We start from the raw sequence: 26,818 nt of genomic DNA on the forward strand, positions 1-26,818 counted from the left end.
ATTTAAGCGAACAATTACATTTTGTGTACCACGTCATCCCGCGCTGATTTGTATTGGCAACAAGTCCATTTGGTGGAACTACACTACTGGTGGGAAAATGCGCATATTTTCTTTATGCAGATTTCAGAATATAAACATGAAAATGTGTCGCCAATTGGATGGAAACCTAGCTACTGTTGTTTTTTGCGAAAAGTTTTTTTTATTTTGAGGGGGGATGTGACGTCAACACGTGCAGCTGTTTTTGTTATCAACAATAGTTAAATTCCAACGCAAAGTAGCATGCAATGTCGTATTTATTTTTCTTGGCAACGTTCTAAAAACAAGTAAAGTAAATGGAAACATAGAGATAGCATAAATACAGATAGAGGGCTCTTTTCATTAAAGGAAGGGAAATATTTTCAGGAGGTGCCTGTTGTAAAATTAGGAGTCTTGTCTGTCGAAGGGACTATAGTTTAGAGAGGGAAGTTGAGTGTAAGAGGACTTTTTCCTGAGGGAGGAGTTGCAGAAACACTCCTTATTTGGAGAACGCCTGGTCACATGGGGGCAGAATCTAAGCGATAGAGATGAGAGAGACGTAACAGGAGAGAACACATCGAACTGTGCCTTGAGATGTTGAGCGGGACTAAGGACGTTGATTTTCTCAGGCTAGAGTCAATGCAGTGAGGGGATAAAATGCCCACCAACTTCACTGTGGTCCCTGTGGAGGATGGCGGGGCCGGGAAGTCAAGTCTCGAACTTGTGTTTAGGGAGGAAGATATTACTCCACGACGACCCTATTCAGGTGAGGGCACACTGTTGACGTTGTCAGGACAGGCTCAGACAAGCGAAGCAGCTTCTGTAGAACAGCTGAACATGTTCACTTTACGTTTACCCTAGCACATAAAGTACATAAATATGATATTGCTTTGTTTGTTTATGTTTATCCTGTCTAAGGGGATGCAATATATATATTTTTAAGACGAGTGAACTTTTTGCAACTTCTGAGAAACAAACAAGCAAGGGCTTCCTGAGATTTTCCTTGCCTCCATTTCTCTCTCTCTCTCAATTTCAATCTCACTCTTCTTTGGGTTTTATGGTGATGTTGACGAAAAAAGTGTATTGCCGCCACCAACTGAATGGGATACAAAAAAAATGTACAAGAGAAGAGTGCAGTTCAGTTTATCATCATTGCTATACATGTCACAAAGGCCACTTTCTTCAAATTAAGAATGTCTGAATCTTGCTGGTGACATGCAGGCCGTGGTGCATGTTACTGTGTAGTTCCATTGTTATTCACTGACATCGGATATTCTATTCTTTTGACCCTTTTTACTGCCTCCACAAGGGAGACAGAAGCTGTGCTTACACCTTGCATTAACATGTGGTTGTTGTCATCGATCCAGATTTGTTGAGTCCACACATGGTAATAAAATTACTATTAACTGCCCACTGATTCTGTATTGTGAACAGATTCCCTTGTCCTTCCCTGTGTGCAAGTTAGTCCAACCTCCCTTGGATCTCCCTTACGACAAGCTGTATAAATCGACAGAAAACGGCACATTGTAAAACTACTGGAGTATAACAATCTCATCATTACAGTCTATATTTGATATCCAACGATTTAAGACCGAGTGCTACTGTCCCGACATCCTCGACCTGTACACAACCATAAAACATAAAAATACATATGATTCCATATATCCTCCTCTTTAACAGTAAACCAGCTTTTTAGGCCTGCATGCGTGCATTGGTTGTTTAGGCATGTCTTTGTGGCTATATGTAACTTTATGGGCAACCCTACCAAATTCACTTACAAATGTGAGTTATAGATCTATCATTCTACTTGAATGAAAGTCTAAGAAGTGGTAGATCTATTCTATTTGCACTTTCTATGCTTCCCTTAAGTTTTTGTCTTTTACTTTTGGGTTTGTACACCAGAAAATCCTATATTTTTTGTTATGGAAAATATATTTCACAGTGTTTCTCTACACTATGCTAGCTTATTTATGTCACAAACTGAAATTAGGCAAACTGTTAGTTTTAGCATCCAGAAAATGGCGGAGAAATTTCTGCATAGTGCAACTTTAATATGTGTACCAAAAGTCTTGTATTTCAAAGAACCTCTATGATAACCTATAAACAACTCGCATGTTCAAATTATGAAAATTGATAAAAGCAGCAATCAATATTGGCAAAGGAGCAAGCATGTGTTCGAGCCTCTCTCGGTACCCTTGCCGCACCAGGCTGTGTTTCTTGTCTCTTTCTGTCTGTCTCTCTTTTAATTCACTCAACTCATTCAATAGCTTGCCCTCAGTGTGACACAATCTTTCTCCCTGTTGCTCTCCCTCCATGTGTTAGGACCATGATTAATGTGAAATCAATATGTATAGTATTACCTTTTTAAAGGTTTCTCAGCTCTCCATTTCACAGTGGCAGTCACTGCAATAATGCCTTTCCTCTGTCAAGTATTAACTTGCTGTGAATCAGTAGAACTCCATTGTTCTTTACCCGTTGGAAGGGAGATGTAGGTAACTTCCCAAATAAAGGAAACGCCAACATAGTGTCTTAATAGGGCGTTGGGCCACCACGAGCTGCCAGCACAGCTTCAATTAACCTTTTGCATGGAATAGATTCTACAAGTGTCTGGAACTCTAATGGAGGGAAATTCCATCATTTGGTGTTTTGTTGGTGGTGATGGAAAACACTGTCTTAAGCCACTCTTGCACAAGGTTGATGTACACTCACTGGACTACCCTCGCACTCCAACAAACGCACATGCATATTGATGCCACACATACACACACATAAATTCCTTCACTCTTCACATACGCTGCTGCTACTCTCTGTTTATTATCTATACATAGTCACTTTACCTACATATTACCACAACTAACCCCCGTACCTCCTGTATATAGCCTCGTTATTGTCATTTTGTGTTACTATGTTTCCTTTAGTTTAGCAAATTTTCCTGACTTTTTAAAGACTCTGCATTGTTGGTTAAGGGCTCATGAGTAAGCATTTCACTACACCTGTTGTATTTGGTGCATGTGACAAATATAATTTTATTTCAATTGCTTAATCAACTAAGGAACCACACCTATGTGGAAACACCAGCTATCAATGCACTTTGTCCCTAATTTACTCAATTGTTTCCTTTTATTTTGGTAGTGAAAATGGGTTAGGGCAGAGAGGAAGAGGTGACGCAAGAGGATTCACTCTGCCCAAAATCTGTCCCATGAGATAAGTTCCATACCTATTTTGTATGGAGGTCTATGGGCGATTGTCGAATTACCTGAGTCTTATTAAATCTAATATATGTTTTGTAATGCTTAGGGTGTTAGAAATGTACTGATATAAGTGGATGCATGTTGCTTTCTGGCAATTTTGAGAAAAATGACCCAGTTGTGTACACATGTATCTGCCCTCATTGGCTAGAATGGTCCCACGTACTTACTTTGCTGTGTATATTCTAGTGTAGTATTTGTTTATTTTAATTTGATGTTTTTTTTTAGGGTGGGCGGAGGCAGGTTCGGGCCGCCAAGTAAAACTAATATATATATATATATATACATACATACAACCGTTCAAAAGTTTTAGAACACCTACACATTCAAGGCTTTTTGTTTATTTAAAAATATATATTTTCTACATTGTAGAATAATAGTGAAGGCATCAAAACTATGAAATAACACATGGAATCATGTAGTAACCAAAATAGTGTTAACCTGTTGATCCTACCCCCTACCTTTTCGAACATTCTGTTAAAAATCGCGCAACATTTCAGCGCCCTGCTACTCATGCCAGGAATATAGTATATGCATATGATTAGTATGTGTGGATAGAAAACACCCAGACGTTTCTAAAATTGGTTAAATCACGGCTGTGACTATAACAGAACGTGCGTTTCATCGAAAAGTGCAGGAAAATCTGATCACTGAAAATTGGAAAATATATCAATGCGCCACTTGAATGTATCGTTGAATGGGAACCACATTACCTGGAGCCGAGATTGCAATTCCTACAGCTTCCACACGGTGTCAACAGTCTTGTCATTTGCCTAGGATTTGTTTCTTGGTCAAACGAACAAGAGACAGCCCATTTCTTCCGGTCTCCGACTGGATATTTTGGTTGGGATTTATCCGGACATTATTTCAAGACGGAGAGCTATAGAATATACATCGCCTCGTGATCAATTTGATTGATTATTAACGTTTACTAATACCTAAAGTTGCATTACAAAAGTATTTCGAAGTGTTTTGTGAAAGTTTATCGTCAACTTTTTTTATTTAAAAAAATGACGTTGCGTTATAAAACACAGTTTTTTTCCTTGATCACACAGTCTTCATAGATCGATATCTATGCTATATATGGACCGATTTAATCGAAAAAAAGAACCAATAGTGATGTTTATGGGACATCTAGGAGTGCCAACAAAGAAGATCGTCAAAGCTAATGAATGTTTTATATTTTATCTCTGTATTTTGTGTAGCGCCGACAATGCTAATTATTTTGTTTATGTCCCCTACGGGTCTTTAGGGGTGTTGCATGCTATCAGATAATAGCTTCTCATGCTTTCGCCGAAAAGCATTTAAAAAATCTGACTTGTTGGCTGGATTCACAACGAGTGTAGCTTTAATTCAGTACCCTGCATGTGTGTTTTAATGAACGTTTGAGTTTTAAGTGCTATTAGCATTTAGTGTAGTGCATTTGCATTTCCAGATGTCTAGATGGGACGCCTGCGTGTCGGGTCAACCTAAGAGGTTAAACAAATCAAAATATATTTTGAGATTCTTCAAATAGCCACCCTTTGCATTCTCTCAACCAGCTTCTTGAGATGGTCACCTGGAATGCATTTAAATTAACAGGTGTTCCTTAAACCTGTTGTAACTCCCCATCCTGTGTCCGGGATCGTTGTCATCATCGGACACTAATTAGCATAACGCAACAGACAGAAATATTACTAGAAAATATTCCTATTCATGAAATCACAAGTGAAATATATTGAAACACAGCTTAGCCTTTTGTTAATCACCCTGTCATCTCAGATTTTGAAAATATGCTTTACAGCCAAAGCAAGACAAGCATTTGTGTAAGTTTATCGATAGCCTAGCATAGCATTATGTCCAGCTTGCAGTAGGCAACTTGGTCACAAATCAGAAATCAAATTAAATTGTTTACCTTTGATGAGCTTCGGATGTTTTCAATCACGAGACTCCCAGTTAGATAGCAAATGTTATTTTTTTCCCAAAATATTATTTTTTGTAGGCGAAATAGCTCCATTTGTTCTTCACGTTTGGCTGAGAAATCGACCGGAAATTGCGGTCACGAAAACGGCGAAAAATATTCCAAATTAGCTCCATAATATCGACAGAAACATGGCAAACATTGTTTATAATCAATCCTCAAGGTGTTTTTCAAATATATATTCGATAATATATCAACTGGGACAGTTGGCTTTTCAGTAGAACCGAGAGGAAAAATGGCTACCTCTGTATTTTACGCAAGAATCACTCAGAGCCATCAGGTGACCACATACGCAATATAGTCGCTTACGCTCATTCTTCAACATAAATGCGTGAAACTACGTCAAAATGCTGTAGACACCTTGGGGAATACGTAGAAAAGGGAACATGGTTGATAGCCCATTCACTGCTCAATGGGGACACATCGGAACGCAGAGCTTTCAAAACATGAGTCGCGTCCGGATTGGATTTTTCTCAGGCTTTCACCTGCAATATCAGTTCTGTTATACTCGCAGACAATATTTCTACAGTTTTGGAAACTTTAGAGTGTTTCCTATCCTAAGCTGTCAATTATATGCATATTCTAGCATCTTGTCCTGACAAAATAGCCCGTTTACTCTGGGAATGTTATTTTTCCAAAAATGAAAATACTGCCCCCTAGTTACAAGAAGTTAAACGTTAATCTGTGTAATTTCTTTACTTCTTTACTTCTTAACTTCTTACGGATCATTGGGATGCTAGCGTCCCACCTCGACAACATCCGGTGAAATTGCAGGGCGCGAAATTCAAATGACAGAAATCGCAATATTAAACATTCATGAAAATACAAGTGTCATGCATAATTTTAAAAGCTTAATTTCTTGTTGATCCAGCTGCTTTGTCAGATTTAAAAAAGGCTTTACAGGGAAAGCACACCATGCGATTATCTGAGGACCGCCCCGCACACAAAAGCATTACATACATTATCCAACCAAGCAGAGGCATCACATAAGTCAGAAATAGCAAAAAAATGAATTACTTACCTTTGAAGATCTTCATCTGGTTGCAATCACAAGGGTCCCAGCTACATAAAAAATGGTCCTTTTGTTTGATAAGTCCTTCTTTAATCCACCGGTTTCCCTCGTTCAAAATGCATACAAATGAATCCCATAAGTTACCAATAAACTAGAAGTGGTTCAGCTCTTCTGGTAGGCTCGTGTCACTGGGCAGCTCTCTGCTTCCCTTTGTAGTCTGTAATGGTTTGCAAGCCCTGCCACATCCGACGAGCGTCGGAGCCGGTGTAGTACGATTCGATCTTAGTCCTGTATTGACACTCTCTGTTTGATGGTTCGTCAGAGGACATAGCAGGATTTCTTATAAGCTTCCGGGTTAGTCACGCTCCTTGAAAGCGGCATCTCTAGCCTTAGCTGAGTGCGGATTTTGCCTGTAATCCATGGCTTCTGGTTGGGGTATGTACGTACGGTCACTGTGTGGACGTCGTCATCAATGCACTTATTGATGAAGCCAATGACTGCTGTGGTGTTCTCATCAATGCCATCGGAGGAATCCCGGAACATATTCCAGTCTGTGCAAGCAAAACAGTCTTGTAGCTTAGCATCTACTTCATCTAACCACTTTTTTTCTTTTCTTGATCTAGTCACTTGTGCTCCCTGCTTTAATTTCTGCTTGTAAGCAGGAATCAGGAGGATAGAGTTATGTTAAGATTTGCCAAATGTAGGGTGAGGGAAAGCTTTGTATTTGTCTCTGTGTTTGGAGTAAAGGTGGTCCAGAGTTTGTCCCCCCCTCTGGCTGCACAATTATTAACATGCTGATAGAAATTAGGTAAAACTTATTTAAGTTTCCCTGCATTAAAGTCCCCGGCTACTAGGAGCGCCGCATCTGGGTAAGCGTTTTCTTGTTTGCTTATGGTGGAATACAGCTCATTCAATGCTTTCTTAGTGCCAGCCTCCGTCTGCGGTGGTAAATAAACAGCTACGAAAAATACAAAGAAATTTAAGTGTGTACTGTATGACAGTGTTTCGTCAACATGAGAGGAGGATGGCATTGGTGTTTCTCTACAAGTAGGGTCAGTCAACATATTTTCTACTTGCACGTACACACACAGTAAAACTAATGCTTAGCTTACGTTGATTGGACTAAATCGTTTTTGGTATCTTTTAGTTAGTTATCACTGTATTAGACTAAGTATTAGACTAAGCAAAGGTGATTTGATGGTGAAGTTGAATTGGTGCTGGAATAGTGGCCCCTGTTTTCTTTGCGACTTTCGGTAACTCTCTGTGGTTCTAAATCAATAGTTGTCTAGTAGTCTGAAAATGTTGGAAACATTAGGTTGCTTGACCATGCTGTAGGTCATGTAACTCTCTGTTTTCATGCAATATGCTTTGTGGACTAAACCAGACAGAGTTTGCCATCTGGTTTTGTGATAAAACAAAGGTGTGGTTGAATATATTCTCCCACTATTGTCTCAGCCTTTAGGCCTATATATCACGGTGCCGAGGCATATGAACTAACAGGTTATAGAGCAAACAATGCAATTATCACAACACTTAGGTTGTAATATGGCTTTTTTCCGGCTTCCCCAGTTATTTTACCCACGCACCGCTACTGGCTGTGACAAAACATTTTGAAAAAGAAAAAGGTGTGTTTATTGTTTCTGAAGGCCCTGTATTATAGGACGACTTGGGAGAATGATGATCCGCAACAGACAGTACATCTCAGTATTAGAATTTAAAATACAGTCAGACTAGCCTGCTACTGTGCTTTTCTGGACCTTATAAACTGCAGAGAGTAGACCCACAACTGATACAAATGGAATTAAATATTAAAAACACAGGGTTTATGCGCTGTTATTCAGTATACATTTTCACTGCAGTTTACAGCCTTGAGTAGAATTTTGTACTCACTTGAAAATAATAATGCAATTATTCATTGTAATGTGGTGTTGTAGGATGATTGTATTGTCCTTAAGCAAGCTCAATAGGGGAGCTTTTTAAGGTGCGTATCTCACTATTCTTTCATACACCTGGCCCCTCTGCTTATTTTGAAAATTGGTGCAGCTTTGAATAATTTGATGTGTGGTATGATTGCTTGTTAGCATATTACAGATCTAGACAAATTATCCACCTACCACTATTGTCACAGTGAATGGTGGATAGAGGGCAGGATAGACAGTTAGACTGGTAGTCTATATTGACCTGTGGTATAGTTAGCGCGCAGAAAAGCGTAGTGCATAAGGGATGTACCAAAACACCTTGATATAGGGATGGAGCATGAAAGCAGATGAAGAAATGTAGCTAGAATGGAAGAAATGATATAGTAAAACCTGCAAAAGGGTAAATGTAAAAGAAACTCACTGCCCTCTCCTGTGCCCAATAAAATAAAATAAAAACACACAACCCTCCTTAAAGCAATTTTTAAAAATAAGTTTGACAACCTTCCTCTTTTTTGGACCACCCCAATTAATTCCTAAATTTCCCTTAATTTATTGGAATGTCACAGGCGGACTGCCAGCCCGTACTGTAGGATTCTATTTGAGTGTTTGCACACAACACCGTTCTTATAAAACCTTAGTAATTCTAGTTGCTTTATAAAAAATAGTTACTGATGAGTACTTTCTATGATTGTCTCCAAATTGTGTAGACATCAGTAGGCAGGTTTCCATTTACCCAGGTTATTAGACAATAGCATTGTTGCAAAAAATAATAGTTGCGACGTGTAATGGAAACGGCAGATATAGGAGACATTTTCTAAAGATCTTCAATTTTTATCCGTTCAACGGGTGGATTTTTCTTTTATCAACTTTATTGCAAACAATTATGATGGAAATTGTGTTTTTCAAGTCAATGACGATTGACAAATAATTTTGAAGGTACGCGGGTGGGGCACATGATGTAAATAGGAGTGTGTACATGCATTGAGTTATTGAGCTTGTTTTAGCTGATTTCATGCGGCTACAGATGACAGATTACAAACAATCCTTTCCATTTTGGATGCATTTTATTTGCAACTACTAGGAGAACATATTTTATTGTACTGATCAACAACATTTGCATATAAGAAGCAGTCTCTTCTCTTGTAAAAGTGTGCGCTCTCTTTTTTAAAGAAAGTATTTACTTCATTAGCAAGGCAGAATGTGGCATATGGAATCTAGTGGAAACCAGACGGGTGGGGAGGGAGACGAGGAAGCGAATGAGGTTTTTGTGTTAACTAAGTTAATTAATAACGTGTTTCACAATCAGCTTTGAAGTCAGCATATTTTGCGTTATGTTTGCAAACGAAGTACTAGGGTAGTGAATTGATGTTTCTTCAGCAGTAAGCTAGCAATGAAAGTTAGCCTATAATTCAGCCTATAAAGTCACTCAATTGTCATACTTGAGTAAAAGTAAAGATGCCTTGATAGAAATAGTCTCATGTAAAAGTGAATGTCACCCAGTAAAATACTACTTCTGAAAGTATCTGGTTTTAAATGTACTTAAGTACAGTGGTGGAAAAGTACTCAATTGTTATACATGAGTAAAAAGTAAATGCTATGCATCTAATTCCTTATATTAATTAAACCAGAGGGCATAATTACACACTTAAACACACGGACATCATTTACAAATGTATTTGTGTTTAGTCCGCCAGATCAGAGGCAGTAGGGATGAAAACGCATTATATTGATATGTATGTGAATTGGACCATATTGCTGTCCTGCCTGAGCATTCTAAGTGAAACAAGTTATTTTGGGTGTCAGGGAAAATGTATGAGTGTAAAAAGTACGTATTAATTTAGGAATATAGTGGAGTTAAGGTGAAAGTACAGTACAGATATGCCTAAAACAACTTAAGTAATACTTTAAAGTACTTTTACTTAAGTATACGGAACAAAAATATAAACTCAACATGCAAAAATGTCAAAGATTTTGCTGTGTTACAGTTTTTTATAAGGAAATCAGTCAATTTAAAACAATTCATTAGGCCCGAATCTATGGATTTCACATGACTGGGCAGGGGCGCAGCCTGGGAAGGCATAGGTCCACCCAGTTGAGAGCCAATTGCACTCTCCCTCAACTTGAGACATTGGTGGCATTGTGTTGTGTGACAACTGCTCATTTTAGAGTGGCCTTTTATTGTCCCCAGCACAAGGTATACTTGTGTAATGATCATGCTGTTTTATCAGCTTCTTAATATGCCACACCTGTCAAGTGCATGGATTATCTTTACAAAGGCTCATGCTCACTAACAGGGATGTAAAAACATTTTTGCACAACATTTGAGAGAGGGACCAGCACTTTACTTGTTGCGTTTATATTTTTGTTCGGTGAACTTTTCTCTTTGCGCTATTAAGGGGTTGCGCTGATAGACAGACTTCATCACTTGAGACATTTGGCAGATTCTAGTACCTATTTATTTGGTTATTTTTATCAGAAGTACTGAAGTTTCGATATAACGTGCAACACTAGTATGAGTCACACAGAACACGTAAGGGCAGGCTTTGTACTGTTGTCATTATTGGGCTGTAATCAGCAGTAGGAAGACTTTCCAGCTATTATACCTGTGTTACGTCATGTGCTCTCCGCTCTGTTCTTATGCCTATAGTACCTGTACTCGCACACTGCTGTCTCCACACAATACGTCCAGTATAAACATAGTTTTCCAAAATGGACTGCTTAGACAGTGTCAGGTGTCACAGCATCGTGGGTCTCTCTCCCTGCAATGCACTAAATATACAGCTCATAAAGGCTTTTTTGTTTTGCCATAACTTAACATCAATAAACTCATAAAACCGGTATTTCTATTCGGGGGCGTCATGCACCCATTATTTAAAACGCCTGAAACAGCTTTTTCCTATAATCTAGAGCCGTAATCATTATGCCTAGTTATATGTAAAGATAGTTAGGCTAGCTTGCCCCGAGACTGCCTGGCAGCTCCCCCACGGAGAGAAGCACGAGATTGAATTTCACTCAACTTTCTAGAGTATCCCCTATCAACGTTTCCCTTTTTACTGTGGAAATTCTGATCGAATCAATGCAATATTAGCCACTTTCAATGCAACATATTGAAACAAAATGAACTATGCGAGAGATTTTGTTGTAGGCAGAACGCAACAGATTAGGATTCTATTGGATTGACACACATGACTCAGCCAGTGCTCTACACAGACCGGTGCAGTATAACCAATCAGAGCTGCAGTAGGCCTAAATGCAAATAGACCATTGCCATATATAGGTCTGTCTTTACAGCTGTGGTCGTGAGTAGATGTGCTTGTTTTGAGATCAAAGCCACGTCTGCACATTTTGTTCACATCCTTTGCTAGTTAGTGAGTTATTAGCCCAGTTATATCATTTACATTTAACATTTAAGTCATTTAGCAGACGCTCTTATCCAGAGCGACTTACAAATGGGTGCATTCACCTTATGACATCCAGTGGAACAGCCACTTTACAATAGTGCATCTAAATCTTTTAAGGGGGGGGGTGAGAAGGATTACTTTATCCTATCCTAGGTATTCCCTAAAGAGATGGGGTTTCAGGTGTCTCCGGAAGGTGGTGATTGACTCCGCTGTCCTGGTGTCGTGAGGGAGTTTGTTCCACCATTGGGGGGCCAGAGCAGCGAACAGTTTTGACTGGGCTGAGCGGGAACTGTACTTCCTCAGTGGTAGGGAGGCGAGCAGGCCAGAGGTGGATGAACGCAGTGCCCTTGTTTGGGTGTAGGGCCTGATCAGAGCCTGGAGGTACTGAGGTGCCGTTCCCCTCACAGCTCCGTAGGCAAGCACCATGGTCTTGTAGCGGATGCGAGCTTCAACTGGAAGCCAGTGGAGAGAGCGGAGGAGCGGGGTGACGTGAGAGAACTTGGGAAGGTTGAACACCAGACGGGCTGCGGCGTTCTGGATGAGTTGTAGGGGTTTAATGGCAAAGGCAGGGAGCCCAGCCAACAGCGAGTTGCAGTAATCCAGACGGGAGATGACAAGTGCCTGGATTAGGACCTGCGCCGCTTCCTGTGTGAGACAGGGTCGTACTCTGCGGATGTTGTAGAGCATGAACCTACAGGAACGGGCCACCCCCTTGATGTTAGTTGAGAACGACAGGGTGTTGTCCAGGATCACGCCAAGGTTCTTAGCGCTCTGGGAGGAGGACACAATGGAGTTGTCAACCGTGATGGCGAGATCATGGAACAGGCAGTCCTTCTCCGGGAGGAAGAGCAGCTCTGTCTTGCCGAGGTTCAGCTTGAGGTGGTGATCCGTCATCCACACTGATATGTCTGCCAGACATGCAGAGATGCGATTCGCCACCTGGTCATCAGAAGGGGGAAAGGAGAAGATTAATTGTGTGTCGTCTGCATAGCAATGATAGGAGAGACCATGTGAGGTTATGACAGAGCCAAGTGACTTGGTGTATAGCGAGAATAGGAGAGGGCCTAGAACAGAGCCCTGGGGGACACCAGTGGTGAGAGCGCGTGGTGAGGAGACAGATTCTCGCCACGCCACCTGGTAGGAGCGACCTGTCAGGTAGGACGCAATCCAAGCGTGGGCCGCGCCGGAGATGCCCAACTCGGAGAGGGTGGAGAGGAGGATCTGATGGTTCACAGTATCGAAGGCAGCCGATAGGTCTAGAAGGATGAGAGCAGAGGAGAGAGAGTTAGCTTTAGCAGTGCGGAGCGCCTCCGTGATACAGAGAAGGGCAGTCTCAGTTGAATGACTAGTCTTGAAACCTGACTGATTTGGATCAAGAAGGTCATTCTGAGAGAGATAGCGGGAGAGCTGGCCAAGGACGGCACGTTCAAGAGTTTTGGAGAGAAAAGAAAGAAGGGATACTGGTCTGTAGTTGTTGACATCGGAGGGATCGAGTGTAGGTTTTTTCAGAAGGGGTGCAACTCTTGCTCTCTTGAAGACGGAAGGGACGTAGCCAGCGGTCAGGGATGAGTTGATGAGCGAGGTGAGGTAAGGGAGAAGGTCTCCGGAAATGGTCTGGAGAAGAGAGGAGGGGATAGGGTCAAGCGGGCAGGTTGTTGGGCGGCCGGCCGTCACAAGAAGCGAGATTTCATCTGGAGAGAGAGGGGAGAAAGAGGTCAGAGCACAGGGTAGGGCAGTGTGAGCAGAACCAGCGGTGTCGTTTGACTTAGCAAACGAGGATCGGATGTCGTCGACCTTCTTTTCAAAATGGTTGACGAAGTCATCTGCAGAGAAGGAGGAGGGGGGGGGGGATTCAGGAGGGAGGAGAAGGTGGCAAAGAGCTTCCTAGGGTTAGAGGCAGATGCTTGGAATTTAGAGTGGTATAAAGTGGCTTTAGCAGCAGAGACAGAAGAGGAAAATGTACAGAGGAGGGAGTGAAAGGATGCCAGGTCTGCAGGGAGGAGAGTTTTCCTCCATTTCCGCTCGGCTGCCCGGAGCCCTGTTCTGTGAGCTCGCAATGAGTCGTCGAGCCACGGAGCGGGAGGGGAGGACCGAGCCGGCCTGGAGGATAGGGGCCATAGAGAGTCAAAGGATGCAGAAAGGGAGGAGAGGAGGGTTGAGGAGGCAGAATCAGGAGATAGGTTGGAGAAGGTTTGAGCAGAGGGAAGAGATGATAGGATGGAAGAGGAGAGAGTAGCGGGGGAGAGAGAGAGCGAAGGTTGGGACGGCGCGATACCATCCGAGTAGGGGCAGTGTGGGAAGTGTTGGATGAGAGCGAGAGGGAAAAGGATACAAGGTAGTGGTCGGAGACTTGGAGGGGAGTTGCAATGAGGTTAGTGGAAGAACAGCATCTAGTAAAGATGAGGTCGATCGTATTGCCTGCCTTGTGAGTAGGGGGGGAAGGTGAGAGGGTGAGGTCAAAAGAGGAGAGGAGTGGAAAGAAGGAGGCAGAGAGGAATGAGTCAAAGGTAGACGTGGGGAGGTTAAAGTCGCCCAGAACTGTGAGAGGTGAGCCGTCCTCAGGAAAGGAGCTTATCAAGGCATCAAGCTCATTGATGAACTCTCAGAGGGAACCTGGAGGGCGATAAATGATAAGGATGTTAAGCTTGAAAGGGCTGGTAACTGTGACAGCATGGAATTCAAAGGAGGCGATAGACAGATGGGTAAGGGGAGAAAGAGAGAATGACCACTTGGGAGAGATGAGGATCCCGGTGCCACCACCCCGCTGACCAGAAGCTCTCGGGGTGTGCGAGAACACGTGGGCGGACGAAGAGAGAGCAGTAGGAGTAGCAGTGTTATCTGTGGTGATCCATGTTTCCGTCAGTGCCAAGAAGTTGAGGGACTGGAGGGAGGCATAGGCTGAGATGAACTCTGCCTTGTTGGCCGCAGATTGGCAGTTCCAGAGGCTACCGGAGACCTGGAACTCCACGTGGGTCGTGCACGCTGGGACCACCAGATTAGGGTGGCCGCGGCCACGCGGTGTGGAGCGTTTGTATGGTCTGTGCAGAGAGGAGAGAACAGGGATAGACAGACACATAGTTGACAGGCTACAGAAGAGGCTACGCTAATGCAAAGGAGATTGGAATGACAAGTGGACTACACGTCTCGAATGTTCAGAAAGTTAAGCTTACGCAGCAAGAATCTTATTGACTAAAATGATTAAAATGATACAGTACAGCTGAAGTAGGCTAGCTGGCATTGGCTGCGTTGTTGACTTTGTAGGCTAGCTGGCAGTGGCTGCGTTGTTGACACTACACTAATCAAGTCGTTCCGTTGAGTGTAATAGTTTCTACAGTGCTGCTATTCGGGGGCTAGCTGGCTAGCTAGCAGTGTTGATTACGTTGCGTTAAAAGAACGACAATAGCTGGCTAGCTAACCTAGAAAATCGCTCTAGACTACACAATTATCTTTGATACAAAGACTGCTATGTAGCTAGCTATGTAGCTAGCTACGATCAAACAAATCAAACCGTTGTACTGTAATGAAATGAAATGAAAATGTGATACTACCTGTGGAGCGAAGCGGAATGCGACCGGGTTGTTGAGTGCGGAAGTTCTATTCGGTAGACGTTGGCTAGCTGTTGGCTAGCTAGCAGTGTCTCCTACGTTAAGGACGACAAATAGCTGGCTAGCTAACCTCGGTAAATTAAGATAATCACTCTAAGACTACACACTCTAAACTACACAATTATCTTGAATACGAAGACGGCGAAGACAACTATGTAGCTAGCTAACACTACACTAATCAAGTCGTTCAGTTGAGTGTAATAGTTTCTACAGTGCTGCTATTCGGTAGACGGTGGACGTTTGCTAGCTGGCTAGCTGCTGGGCAGATAGCAGTGTAGACTACGTTAGGACGACGAAATACGATAATTACGCAATTATCTTTGATACAAAGACGGCTATGTAGCTAGCTAAGAAGAAATTGCTAAGATTAGACAAATCAAACCGTTGTACTATAATGAAATGTAATGAAATGTAATGAAAAAGTTATACTACCTGCGGACCGAAGTGCGGATGCGACCGCTCGCTCCAACAATTTGTCAGCATTAGGGTAGTGATTGCTTCCCGGAAGAGCACAAAATATGTACATTTCTAGACATCTTTGAAATGCTAGTCAGGTAAATAACTTGTTGTCTTAAAGGGGCAGTGTTGTATTTTGAGACAGGCTTGAATAAGCTAAGTAGCCAATAGGTGGAGTGCAGCCTAATTTGTCTGATTCTCTGTAATAATGGTAAGGAAATAATAATGCATTTTATTTTGTAAAGTGGTTTCTTGCATTAAACAACACACCATTTTCAGTCACTTCTGTGTCTGAAGGACATGGATAAACAGGTTAATGTCATGCCCTGCATGTTTTATTTTTATAGGCCTACATTGAACCCTACACATTGACTGCTACTGAATGACAGATCAGCTATTTCCATGTTAAGATGTTATGGGATGCATTTTATCCATTGTTTTTAATGGTAGGCCACTCTTATAGGCCTACGTTATGATCAAATAGCCACAGGAGACTACTTGGTCACTGATAAAACTAACATAAAGCAGGTACAGCCTCAGTGTGGAAGTTGCAAAGAATTTCCCCGACATATGAGTTTGCACTCGACAGACGTGAAATGTCAGGGAACATTGGTGGCTAGTATTACAGAGAAACAACAAAACATTTTTTGTTTTATTTATTCATCAAGAAGGAATTAATAGGCTACATAGCTTGATCAAATTAATTTCCAAACATACCTCCTGCTAGTCCTTCCCGTTACCCGCAATTAAAATCAAATCAAAGACTGTGTCACTCTACACTCTACACCAGTGGTCACCAACTGATCGGTTGATCTTCAAGGCATAGTCAATCACCAATTTTGGGGGTAAAAAAACCCTCCAACAATAAAGCAAATTAAGTTGCTGTTTTTTAAAATTTGTCTCCTGCTGTTTGCGGTAGGTGATCCGGATACAAGCTGCCCTGTGTACTGAGTAGGTCTAAGTGTTCTGACTTTAAAACTATTTCATGTGTCTGAAAGTACAAATCCGCCTTCCCGGCAGTCCTGAATCAAGAGCACTATAGGTCTACCACTGGCCAATCGGACTGCTCTGATTTGTCTGTAGTAACATAGCAGGCGTAAACAAATAAAAGCTACAGCAAAGTTAATATTGTGAGATTTCAAAACTTAAGAGAGTCTGTCAACAAATACAGCAAAGAGCTACTGTTTTTACGAGTGAGTTCTTACTCAGCACTGTCAACACTTTTTTTTTTTTTTTATTCAACACCTAGGCTATATAAGCCATAAAATGTGCGTTTTTTCCTTCTTCCACTCACGCTACAACAAGCACTGCAGCTGTAATGAATGACTAGGAACGTGCATCTATAGCCTTGCGTTGTTGTAATTATTAACGACTTGGGTCTTTTCTAATATCAAGGAAAATTTCACTTTCTCTGTTCATAGGAGTAACAACATGAATTTGTGCATGAGGCAGAAATAATGTGGTCAGACTCGAGTTTAACCATCAACTGGAAGACTGTCCCTTTTTGGTCAGTGTCAGTGGAGGAAAGGTAGAGTGGAGGGATGCTGAGAGGAGGACTCTCAGCCTGCTGCTCTCTCCCTCCACTGAGACCATCATGAGCCCAGTCAAATAAAAAGCTAATATTTTAAATGTATGCTCACACAGGTGTGCCTCACAAGTAATACAACAACAAATCTATTGTGTGGTCATATAGCCTATTTCAAATGTCAGAACAACAATGCAATGGTAGGGCAATTCAAGCAAAGTCCATATGCTGTGATAATGTATTGGTCCTATAGCCTACTGCACAAACCTTATTGCTACAGTACGGTTTTTAATGTTGCATAGGCTTACATTTTAATTATTTTTTGGCTTGAATTTTGACTCCGTGATCTTGACTCAAAGGTTGGTGACCACTCCTCTACACTCTCTCCTCCACTGAAGATACGGCCCATACCAAAGCAGTGGTTATCAAACTTTTTGGTCCCCTAAAAGGAGTGGTTCGAATCTCATGGTACAATACCGTAGGCCTATGTTAGTTACCCGATCAAATAGGCAAAGGTATACATATCAAATAAATGGTATATGTAGCTTATTAAAATATGTATGAAAAATATATTTTTTCCATTCAGTTTCATACTCTCGACCCCCAAAATGTTTGAAATGTTTGAGAACCACTGCACGGGACTACAGTATCTAACGTCCTCCCTAGGCATCTCTTTGCTCCATGCACCCTGGGCGGAACCACTTACTGGGGAGAATAATATATGCCATTTAGCAGACGCTTTTATTCAAAGCGACTTACAGTCATGTGTGCATACATTCTACATATGGGTGGTCCCGGGGATCGAACCCACTACCTTGGCGTTACAAGCGCCATGCTCTACCAACTGAGCTACACAGGACCCCATAGGGGTGGGTACTCTTTGCCTGGTCCAGTCAGTGTGCCCCCTCTGCAAAACACTGGCGACAGATCTTTTTTTATAAATAGTGGATTCTCTGTTAATTTCATTCAGTGAGCCAGAGTCTGAGGCAGTGTGAGAAACGATAGTTAGCACTGTCATTCATAATTGTTTATGAATGAGGTAGAGTTAGGCTTACTTGCTGTTTTGACATATAGGATGACCAAATTTGAGCAACAGTATCATGGTGGGCTACATGCTTATCATTTTGACTTAACTTTGCTTCATTGTTTCCTGAAAACTACCTCCCCATTGGCAGAAGCAGTAAAAGGTCAGAATTCCCTCGCTTGGGACTAGGATGAGATTACAATCTGTTGTGCAGGTCTGTTTTTCTGTGTCTGTGTTCCTAGAGATAGAGAGAAGACCCAGGGGCCCATGTGGTTACATTCAGGCTAACCTCAGTTTGTTTACAATGTGATTCTCCTATTAATTTAAGCAAGATCTGTTGTTTCCGCAGTCTGCACGACCTAACTGTAAGATCATTTCTCCTTATTCTGTGGAGAGTGACTTCAACACAGTGACTCAGGAGACTGTTGAAATCCTGTTCACAGAGTACCACAGGCCAACGCCCAACCCATCCGCAAGCTTGTTAAGAATGTGTAGGCCTGGCCTACTGTCTTTCTCATTAAGTCTACCCTCAAGGCATTCAACTTCGTCACTGCCTATCACAATAAGAGCACCAACCAAACAGAGCCCTAACAAAGTCCTCTGCCGTGCCATGCTGTATGCATATGCATGTGATGGCATTTAATGTTCAATGCTACTGTAATTCGCATAGCCTTTCTTGACAATGGTGCTCTAATTTTGTTTTTACCTTCTCCTTCTGGGTTGATGACAAACAGTATTTTTTTCTGAGTGACCCCAGGTTGGATATACAGCATCATGTTTACAGTAAATTAAACATAGTTGTTATGATATTATAGTCTTTTGCATGGTGTTACATGATACCATAGTCAACTTTGTCAGAGCAGGGAATGTCAGTGTTGCTTGTGTGTTCTTTTTTAATATGCGCGAATGAAACAGAAATGACTTGCGTCATTGTAGGCTACTGTGAATTAATTGAAGATGGTTAAATGCCTGAGCGGCATGGGACAGTTCACAGCAGCATGTGCATTATTTATGCCTAGTAACAGGCAAAGTGTTCATATTCTTATATTTTCTTATTGTTGCATTGTTGAGAATGAACCGGTCTGCTGATACAGGGCCAGTTTGTGAATTCTCATCCGAGTAGAGTAGTGCAACTGAAGCATAAAATGTGTCTGATGCCGAGCTGAAATTACAATGAGAAGCATTTTAGATATGTATTTATAAAACGCAGCAAGATATTTCTTACATGTGTTTTTATATTGTTTTAATGCATGAAAAACAAAGAATGCTGTGTTAATGTGACCCCTAAGTTTAACTTGCTAGTTATCTAAGTATGTGGCTGAATTAATACGGTAATGGTGCATTATTGTGAAGAGCTTTCTGCCGTGTTTGAGAAGCATTTTGGATGAGTTCTGTACTGCTGCCACTGCAGCTTGATCCTTGTTTTTTTCTCCTCTCTGTTCTCTTCCTGTCTGCTCCCCCCTCATCTTCTCCCGAGCAAAGCAGGGAGGCCCAATGCCTTAGTGACACCAGACTTCACACAGACATGGTGTGTACACATGCTGCTCCAGAGCCAGTACTGTTCTTCCTTCAGACAAGCATGCGTCAACACTTGTTCATTTGCCCAATGTATCTCATTCACTTTCGCTTGTAAATGGCCAAACTCAGTAAAAATCTCACATTCGGTAGCTCTTGACTATACATTGCCTTCAGAAAGTATTCAGACCCATTGACATTTTCCACATTTTGTTGCGTTGCAAACTTATTCTATAATGAATAAAAAATACATCCTCAGCATTCTACACACAATATCCAATAATGATAAAGTGAAAATAGGTTTTCAATTATTTGGAAAGGCACACACCTGTCTATATAAGGTCCCACAGTTGACATGTGCATGTCAGAGCAAAAACCAAGCCATGAGGTCGAAGGAATTGTCTGTAGAGCTCGGAGACAGGGTTGTGTCGAGGCACAGATCTGGGGAAGGGTAACAAAAAATGTCTGCAGCATTGAAGGTCCCCAAGAACACAGTGGCCTCCATCATTCTTAAATGGAAGAAGTTTGGAACCACCAAGACTCTTCCTAGAGCTCGCTCCCCGGCCAACCTGAGCAATGGGGGGAGGGCCTTGGTCAGGGAGGTGACCAAGAAACCGATGGTCACTGACAGAGCTCCAGAGTTCCGCTGTGGAGATGGGAGAACCTTCAAGAAGGACAAACATCTCTGCAGCACTCCACCAATCAGGCCTTTATGCTAGAGTGGCCAGAAGGAAGCCATTTCTCAGTAAAATGCACATGATAGCCCACTTGGAGTATGCCAAAAGGCACCTAAAGGACTCTGACCGTGAGAAACAAGATGGTCTGATGGTCATCTCTGGTCTGTTGAAACCAAGATTGAACTCTTTAGCCTGAATGTCAAGCATCACATCTGGAGGAAACCTGGCACCATCCCTACGTTGAAACATGGTGGTGGCAGCATCATGATGTGGGGATGAACCTGATCGAACATCTCTGGAGAGACCTGAAAATATCTATGCAGCAACGCTCCCCATCTAACCTGACAGAGCTTGAGAGGATCTGCAGAGAAGAATGGGAGAAATTCCCTAAATACAGGTTTGCCAAGCATGTAGCGTCATACACAAGGAGACTCTAGGCTGTAATCGCTGCCAAAGGTGCTTCAACAAAGTACTTAGTAAAGGGTCTGAAGACTTTTTTAAATGTTTAATAAATTAGCAAAAATTTCCTTTATCTGCTTTGTAAATATTTATGGGGTATTGTGTGTAGATGGTTCCCCTCCCCCCTCATCATTGTCATATACATTTTTTAATAAGGCTGTAACCTAACAAAATGTGGAAAATGTCAAGGGGTCTGAATACTTTCCGAAGGCACTGTATATGTATAACTTTACAAGCTGGATTGCCTGTCTTGTCCTGCAATTCATTTATTTTCATTTGCTATCATTAGCATATTTACTTAGCTAGCATCCTCCATGGAAATTCTCTATTACTTGTGCTAATTTTGTTAGCATTATGGTAATAGATTCCCAATGTTGTTTTTTGGCAGCCCCTTGTGTACTAAGCTGGTAATACTGTAAATCTAGGATAAGAAAAGGACAATATGAAATTCTGGATACCGTCCCACCCTATGTGGAACCCATGTTATGCGTGCAAAAAGTGATCTTTTTTCAAACGGAGCCCATGCCCTGATTTAAATAAAAATATATACAAAAATACAAGTATGTGTATTTGCTTGTAGAAACCTTAGAATCTGCTCTTTCTAATGGTGTAAAGAAATAGAAAATCTGATCTGGATGAACCTCTAGGAGGATTTGAAAAAGGTGTTTTTATTATCCACAGTTTCATATTTTATTCCTACCCTCACTTCACTTTGTTAGATATCATGCACATTGATGGCTTCCTAGCAAACGTCCTCGACAACAGATTTTCTCATTTTCATAGTAGCAGCAGACAGTTATCTAAATAGGCTTTTGGGACTCCAAGAGAAGAGGAATAGCGGATGCTCTCATCAGGAAAAGAGGCTATGTGTAGCCGAAGAAGCTCATTCATCATAATAATGGTGCCGAAGGAGAAGGCTGCCGTTTTATTATTCCGTAACGAATTTTGCTATTGTGTATGTTTTTGTGTGTTATTTGTAACTTATTTCGTACATAATGTTTCTGCCACCGTGTCTTATGACTGAAAATAGCTTCTTGATATCAGAGCAGCCATTACTCACCCCGTACTGGAGGAATTCTTCTTAACCTGTAGTGACACCCCATCCCGTGAATGGGACCGTTGTCATCATCTAACACTAATTAGCATAACGCAACGGACGTAAATTTCCTAGAAAATATTCCTATTCATGAAAATCACAAGTGAAATATTGGAATACAGCTTAGCCTTTTGTTAATCACCCTGTCATCTCAGATTTTCAAAATATGCTTTACAGCCAACGCTAGACAACGCTAGGCATTTGTGTAAGTTTATCATAGCCTAGCATAGCATTATGCCTTGCTAGAAGCAGGCAACCTTGTCGCGGAAATCAGAAAAGCAATCAAATTATATCGTTTACCTTTGAACTTCGGCTGTTTTCACTCACGAGACTCCCAGGTAGACAGCCAAAGTTCATTTTTCCCCAAAATATTATTTTTGTAGGCGAAATAGCTCCGTTTGTTCTTCAATTTTGGCTGAGAAATCGCCCGAAATTGCGGTCGCCCGAAATTAGCTCCATAATATTGACAGAAACATGGCAAACATTGTTTAGAATCCATCCTCAAGGTGTTTTTCTAATCGATAATATATCCGTTGGGAAAATTCGTTTTTCACTAGGACCGATTGGAATAATGGCTACCTCTGTATTTTACACGAGAATCTCTCTCGGAGCCACCATGTGTCCACTTACGCAATGTGGCCGCCTATGGCTATACTTCAACAGAAATGCGTAAAACTACGTCACAATGCTTTAGACACCTTGGGGAATACGTAAAAAGCGTAAGCCCGTTGACGGTACATTCACAGTTGAATAGGGAGTCATTGGAACGCAGCGCTTTCAAAACCTGGGGCACTTCCGGATTGGATCTTTCTAAGGCTTTTGCCTGAAACATCAGTTCTGTTATACTCACAGACAATATCTTTACAGTTTTGGAAACGTTAGTGTTTTCTATCCAAAGCTGTCAATTATATGCATATTCTAGCATCTTTTCCTGACAGAGTATCCCGTTTTTAAAACGGGTACATTTTTTCCAAAAATGAAAATACTGCCCCCTAACACCAAGAGGTTAAACAAGTCAGATGGGAAGGATTTACTTCGGCCGCCCGACCTAGCCCTCATCCCAGTCATTCGCAGGAGGAAAAGACGGAGATATCATGGACGAAGGTCCGGGTGCCTTGTAAGGATCCGTCGCAGAGAGGGTAATCTACCTTTTCCATCGGTCTTATTAGTCAACATTCAATTAATCGATAGTAAAATAGACAACTACGATCATATATCTAACCAAAGGGACATTAACCGTAATATCTTATGTTTCACCGAGTCGTGACTGAACGACAACATGATTAACATACAGCTGGCAGGTTATGCTTTTTGTCTTGTGTAAATTTGTAAACACCAGCTGCTGCAAAAAATCGAAGTAATTCTCAAGGTTTTGCTCGCCTGAGGTAGAGTATCTTATGATAAGCTGTAAACCACACTATTTACCAAGAGAGTTTACATCTATATTTTTCATAGCTGTCTATATACCACCGCAGACCGATGCTGGCACTAAGACCACACTCAATGAGCTGTATACGACTATAAGCAAACAGTAAAACACTCATCCAGAGGCTGTGCTCCTAGTGGCTGGGGACTTTTATGCAGGGAAACTCAAATCCGTTCTACCAAATCTCTACCAGCATGTTAAATGCAAACAGAGGAGGGGGGGGGTGACGACGACTCTAGACCACCTTTACTCCACACACAGAGATGCGTACAAAGCTCTCCCTCCATTTGGCAAATCTGACCATAATTATATTTTCCTAATTCCTGCTTCCAAGCGAAAATTAAAGCAGGAAGCACCAGTGACTCGGTCAATAAGAAAGTGGTCAGATGAAGCAGATGCTAAGCTACAGGACTGTTTTGCTAGCACAGACTGGAATATGTTCCGGGATTCTTCCATTGGCATTTAGTCACTGGCTTCATCAATAAGTGCATCGATGGCAGTGACCGTATGTACATACCCCAACCAGAAGACATGGATTACAGGCAACATCCGCACTGTGCTAAAGGGTACCAGCTGTTTCGGACGACTGTGTGATCACGCTCTCCGTAGCCGATGTGAATGTTGACCTGTTTAAATTGTCTTACTCGCAATGCTGCAGGGCCAGACAAGTGGACTATGGATTGTCTATAAATAGTAGGACTTGGATTTGTAGATGTTACACACCCTAAAGAATACAGACAGATAAATAATCAATTGAAAAGTCATTCATTTTAAGCACGATGAATTGGTTATTATTAGGGCCTAGAGGAGAATAGCTGAGAATTCTCAACTCAATGGAGTTGAGTGCCGATGAGTTTTGGCGGAGTGTAGACTATCTCCCACTACATTGAGTTGGTATCAGTCGATACTTGTAAAAATGCCCGTTCTTTTATGTGTACTTTGTACCTACTGTATGGTTGTCCTGTGTAAAGACATTTTTTTCTTGCGACACAGAAGGAGCATAGAATGCAGTATTTTTTTATCAAAAACAGATTGTAACACCTAAAGAAAATAAATCTGTTACACAGGACAAACATTGGTACAAGGTACGTATTAAAGAATTGACGGATACCAACACAATGTAGTCTGAGGTACATTCCCCCCAAATCTTATTGCCACTCATCTCCATTGAGATATGATGTACATATCATGGAATTGAGAATGATCAGCTAAGAGGAGAAATACACCTTTGAGAACTAGAAGCCCAAGTAATGGTGCTGGCTGACTGCAGTCCATATCGTCACAAGTGCTCACTCTCCCTGACTTTCAGCCACTATTTATTCATGGATAGTTTAGTACAAGGTGTTGATTAATGGAAGAAGTTTGTCTGTAACTGTCTGATCAAGCTGCCTGTAAAGATTGTTCAATAAGCATTCTGAATGCTCATTCTGAATGCATTCATTCTGAATGCTTGAATTAGAGCTCTTGTGAAACAGGGACATCTTGTGGCAAGGCTCTACATAGCATGGAATAGTGTGGGATAAAGCTTTATATTGAAACATAAGTAGTACCCAATCTAATAGTGTGCTGTGAAATATGACAGAAGTGCTGCTTATCACCAAGGCAGACATTTCAATGTCACCGTCAGAGGCCATTCAGGTCCATGTTATTTTGATGCCAGACAACAACTCAGCAGTTTGACTTCGCTGTTTGGTTTGAGGTGGATGGCACGTTTTACTTCCCAGAGGAATGGGATAGGGACGGAATATTCCTTCATGTCATCTCTCTCAGCTACTCCATAATTATTTCCCCTTGAGCTGTTAAATGTAAAAAGTGCACAAGACTCTAGGATTATATTAGGAACCCCATTACCCGACAACAATGGCGACAGCAATTTTTCCTGGGATTCGACACATAACAAAAAAATACATTAGACAGACTTTGCAATTTACATGCATAAATTAAAAAACATTAACATGTGGTGCTTGTGTGTGTTTGCATCTATCAGTTACACATAGTACCATGGTTTTTCTTTATTTTTTACTGTTTTCTACATTGTGGAATAGTAGTGAAGACATCAAAACTATGAAATAACACATGGAATCATGTAAGAACCAAAAAAGTGTTTAACAAATCAAAATATATTTATATTTGAGATTCTTCAAAGTAGCCACCCTTTGCCTTGATGACAGCTTTGCACACTCTTGGCATTCTTTCAACCAGTTTCATGAGGTTGTCACCTGGAATGCATTTCAATTAACAGGTGTACCTTGTTAATAGTTAATTTGTGGAATTTCTTTTGAGCCAGTCAGTTGTGACAAGGTAGTGGTGGGATACAGAAGATAGCCCTATTTGGTAAAAGACCAAGACCATATTATGGTAAGAACAGCTCAAATAAGCAAAGTGAAACAACATTCCATTACTTTAAGACATGAAGGTCAGTCATTGCAGAACTTTAAGAACTTTGAACATTTATTCAAGTGCAGTCGCAAAAACCATCAAGCGTATGAATACACTGGCTCTCATGAGGACCGTCACAGGAAAGGAAGACCCAGAGTTACCTCTAATGAACTTATCCTCTGCAGCAGAGTTACCAGCCTCAGAAATTGCAGCCCAAATAAATGCTTCACAGAGTTCAAGTAACACACACATCTCAACATCAACTGTTCAGTGGTGACTGCATGAATCAGGCCTTCATGGTCGATGTGCTGCAGGGAAACCACTACTAAAGGACACCAATAAGCTGAAGAGACTTGCTTTGTCCAAGAAACACAAGCAATGGACATTAGACTGGTGGAAATCTGTCTTTGGTCTGATGACTCCAAATTTGAGATTTTTGGTTCCAACTGCCGTGTCTTTGTGAGACGCAGAGAAGATGAATGGATGATCTCTGCATGTGTGGTTCCCACGTGAAGCATGGAGGAAGAGGTGTGATGGTGTGGGGGTGCTTTGCTGTTGACTCTCAAGGCACACATAGCCATCATGGCTACCACAGCATTCTGCGGCGATATACCATCCCATCTGGTTTGCACTTAGTCCCACTATCACTTGTTTTTCAACAGGACAATGACCCAAAACACACCTCCAGGCTATGTAAGGGCTATTTGAACAAGAAGAAGATGGGTGGAGTGCTGCATCAGATGACCTGGCCTCCACAATCACCCGACCTCATCCCAATTGAGATGGCTTCACTACAGAGTGAAGGAAAAGCTGCCAACAAGTGTTCAGCATAAGCGGTATCTCCTTCAAGAATGTTGAAAAAGCATTCCAGAGTGCCAAGAGTGTACTGGGTACTACATGATTCCATGTGTGTTATTTCATGGTTTGGATTTCTTCACTATTATTCCTTAATGTAGAAAATATAAAAAAATAAGAAAAACCGTTGACTGAGTAGGTGCCCAAACTTTTTGACTGGCACTGAACAAAAATATTAACGCAACATGTGAAGTAATATAATAGTAATAATAAAAGTGTTGGTCCCATTTTTCATGAGCTGAAATG

At 41.5% G+C, this 26,818-nt stretch overlaps 1 protein-coding gene across 2 annotated transcripts in view; it reads left to right on the forward strand.

Annotated features, from left to right (window-relative positions):
- The first annotated feature begins 316 nt into the window (after nt 1-316).
- The window catches only part of LOC124041806 (solute carrier family 12 member 7-like), an 82,284-nt gene continuing 55,782 nt past the window's right edge, over nt 317-26,818 (forward strand). The window contains exon 1 of one of the 2 annotated variants that reach the window (XM_046359851.1): nt 317-781. In XM_046359851.1, coding sequence (XP_046215807.1) covers nt 673-781 — 109 coding nt within the window. In that variant the 5' untranslated portion in view covers nt 317-672. The remainder of the gene's footprint in view (nt 782-26,818) is intronic. The other variant, XM_046359850.1, reaches the window with a different exon arrangement.

This window comes from Oncorhynchus gorbuscha, linkage group LG08 (genome assembly GCF_021184085.1).
Source record: "Oncorhynchus gorbuscha isolate QuinsamMale2020 ecotype Even-year linkage group LG08, OgorEven_v1.0, whole genome shotgun sequence".
Lineage (NCBI taxonomy): Eukaryota > Metazoa > Chordata > Actinopteri > Salmoniformes > Salmonidae > Oncorhynchus > Oncorhynchus gorbuscha.